Raw genomic sequence first — 3,384 nt, 5'->3', positions numbered from 1 at the left:
ATTTATATATATATATTTTAGTAAGTAAGGATATGAAATTCAGGATTTGTGGGTTTTATTGGTTTTAAAGGAAACTTGCAATACTCTGTCTCCTAAACGGTATCCATTAAGGCTGGCAATCGCCATGGCAGCTTCGTCGTAGTTGGTCATGGTGACAAAGCCAAATCCCTTGCACTTGTTGGTGTTGAAATCACGGATCACCTTGACATTATTGACTGCTCCAAAGGGACCAAACAACTGCCACAGCACGCTCTCATCCGAGTCGGGAGACAAGTTGTAGACGAAGATGCACCATCCAGTCCCAGTGTGACCAGGGATATTCATTCCGACAAGGCTCGTCATACCATCAATTGTGATCGGAGAAAACCTACCAAGTAAAAAGAGGGGTCTATTCTAAATATATCTCTTGGCACAAGCTACATGGAACCTTTAAAATAAATAAGCCAATGTTAATGAAGGGTCTTGATCCTATCCCTGGAAGATGACTACATAGCCACCCTTGGTTTCTAACTCCTACTTATGTGGAAGGGAGCTGTACTAAAAAACCAGACCAAATCCGGGCATAAATGCATCTCCCTTCAAGGATAAGCCCTACTTATATGTATACAAAGATTTAATTAAAGAAATGCTTAAGGACAATCTAACTCAAAAAGGGCCCGCACATGCTGCCTCAATGAGTTCATTTAAAGAGGCCTGTAGAAATTTGCCACTTATTCCCATCACTAAAATAAAATCGTTTCAGGGCAATGGAGATCTCTTGCTTTACTTTTTACTAGTTTGCAGTGAAAAAGACCCCCAAACTTTAAGACTTATTTTAAGGGATTAATACGAAATGTCATTGTCAGGATTCAGCTGTAACAGTAGCCTCTTCAGCTAAAAATCCTATTAGATTTAGAGAGACATCTGTAAGTGGTAGATTTTAATTCTCCTCCTAACATACTCCTTAACTGGGAAAAAAGCCAGTTAATGAAAAAGTCCTAACGCTGGCCACATATTAAAGAAGATTTATGCAGCAATTGTAGAGTAAGTAAAACAGTGCCTAAATATAATTAATGAGCACGTCAATTAATACCTTCATACTGTAGGACTTCATGTCCATGACAGGCTCTTAGGTTCTTTGGATAGTCAACGCAGAGAGACAAGCTCCTAGAAACCTAATATAGCACCCCAACTTTCCCCCCTGTGGTCTTTTGGGACCTGTTTTCTTAACTTAAACATCTGAATTGGGAAGCTAAGCCAGGTAGTGTGTTTATGAACACAGAACCACCACAGAATAATATAGGCTGGACAGGATCTATGGAGGTCATCTGATCAACCTCCTGCTCGAAGCAAGGCTAACTTCTCAAATTAGATCTGCTGCTCACAGCCTTGTAGAGGAAAGTTTTGGAAGTCTCCAAGGATGGGAACTCCATTGCCGGAGCCCCTGCTCCAGGGCTCCACCACCCTCACTGTGAATGATTTTCCCTTACACCCTGTTGAATTTCCCGTTACAACCTGTTACTGTTGACTCTTGTCCTTTCGCAGTTGACCTCTGAGAAGAGCTCAGCTTCGTCATCCTTCTAATGCCCCTGGTAGGTAGCTGAAGACAGCAGTCAGGGGCTAAACTCTGCATTTGCCTTTCCTGAATTTCGCCCCGTTCCTCCAGCTTGTCAAGGTCTCCCCAGTGGCAGCCGTGGCCAACAGCACAGTGAGTGCCTCTGCTCCCTCACCAATTTAGTGTCACCCATTAATGCAAGGAGGGTGCATCGCAGCCTGTGACTCAGGTTATTAATGAAGATGTTAAGCAGTATCAGCCCTCAGGATCAACATAATTTTCCTTTCATCAGTACGAAAAAAAAAGTGACATGCTTTCTGAAGCTACACTTTGGGATATGTTTTAAAATAACAACTGCGCAGAGGAAACGTCTTCATAAAAATCCAGTTTCACATGTACCTTCAATATGATGAGTTTTAATACCAGAACTGAATAATAATTCCTCAGGATTTTTTGAGTGATGACTGAGGGAGTGGAGGGGGGGACTCAGTGTTGCTGAGTGAGCTCTTGCGCTCTCCAAAACGTCTCCTTTTACACTTGTAATATTTCCACACACATTTAGCAATCTGCACAATATTATGCAGTGTATATTAAATAACCATAAAAGAAACTACACACTTTATGGCTGCTCACCATTCTGTTGACTCCTGATGGCACTTTATATGTATACTCAAGGAATATGTATACTTGGAATATACATCTTAAGCTGAGGAACATCACTGGGGTGTAGCTATGCTATAAATGAGCAGTTCACAAGTGCTCACAGCATCGGATCCTCAGACGTACATACAGGCTTGCGGACAGTTTATTAAAAATACATAGCAATTTTCTGACTGAACTTCACATTTGCAAATCCTACTCTCAACATCTTTTAGTTTCTCTCCCGCATACTGAAACTAGTAACATTATCATAATGGTTCAGCATGGCTCTAACCCATGGTATTTCCCCAGCTGCTAGAAACAAAGACAGCTGGTCAAGGCCAAATTATACTGCTCCTTCCACCGTATGTGGAATTGTAAATAAGAAGGCCAGGACTGAGAGCTTGTAAAAGCCAACAGCTTCAACTTCTTTTGAAATTTGGAAGACGGGACTTTAAACCCATTGCTGACAAGTGGCAACTGTGCTAGTAACATTCGTAAGCCAGCAAACGCTCCTTTTCGGCAATATTTAAATTTAACATGAAGTACAACACTAATGTATGCACCACCCTATAAGCGGTGTTATTGTAAAATCTGTACAATGCAAAGCTGTGCATGTCACACACTGTTATAAAGTTTTGCATTTTTAAGAAATGCTGCACTGATGTAAAGGGTTAAAGTTTCATACAGTTCACTGGAGAGCGGCTTTTCCCTGAAAATCTTCAGGAGCTATGCAGCTTTCAACTATTTATGTACCACAAAGCACAGGAGCTGCTGTAAATCCAAGAAACTAGTGGAACTGCATTAACACAAATACAAGATAACCTATTGCATAAGTAGCTTTGCTACTAGCAAGTGATCCGAAATTAGTGTCAATAAAACCTTTTTTCCACATCAGCACATCTCATTTTCCATCAGGACCACGTAATTAACATGGGGAAAGGACGAACCAACCCCCAAACCCGGGAACACTACACTATGGATGTTTCAGAGGCAGTTTCAGAAATTTTTATCAATACAGTATTTTTTTGTGTGACCGCATGCCTGTAAATACAGGGTTTGCTAGTGCAAGTACAAGTTTTCAAGATTTGCTGGGAGGAGACAGCAACTAGTCTAAGATGTCTACAAAATGACTTAAAAAACTGTTGTGATTTAGGATTAACGCTGCAGACTCTGAACATTAAGAAAGCAGATGCATAACCTAAAAAGAC

The 3,384-nt window shown here is 40.9% G+C and overlaps 1 protein-coding gene across 5 annotated transcripts in view; it reads right to left on the bottom strand.

Annotated features, from left to right (window-relative positions):
- ELAVL4 (ELAV like neuron-specific RNA binding protein 4) overlaps positions 1–3,384 on the bottom strand; it is a 59,929-nt gene continuing 56,545 nt past the window's right edge. For 2 of the 5 annotated variants that reach the window (XM_009575519.1, XM_009575516.1), the window contains one exon: positions 40–367. In XM_009575519.1, the coding sequence (XP_009573814.1) occupies positions 40–367 (328 nt within the window). Of the gene's footprint in view, positions 394–3,384 lie in introns of all 5 variants that reach the window. The other 3 variants (XM_009575514.1, XM_009575518.1, XM_009575515.1) reach the window with 3 other exon arrangements.

This window comes from Fulmarus glacialis, unplaced genomic scaffold (genome assembly GCF_000690835.1).
Source record: "Fulmarus glacialis isolate BGI_N327 unplaced genomic scaffold, ASM69083v1 scaffold204, whole genome shotgun sequence".
Lineage (NCBI taxonomy): Eukaryota > Metazoa > Chordata > Aves > Procellariiformes > Procellariidae > Fulmarus > Fulmarus glacialis.
Note: the sequence above shows the minus strand (reverse complement) of the source record. Positions and strands in the feature narration are given on the sequence as shown.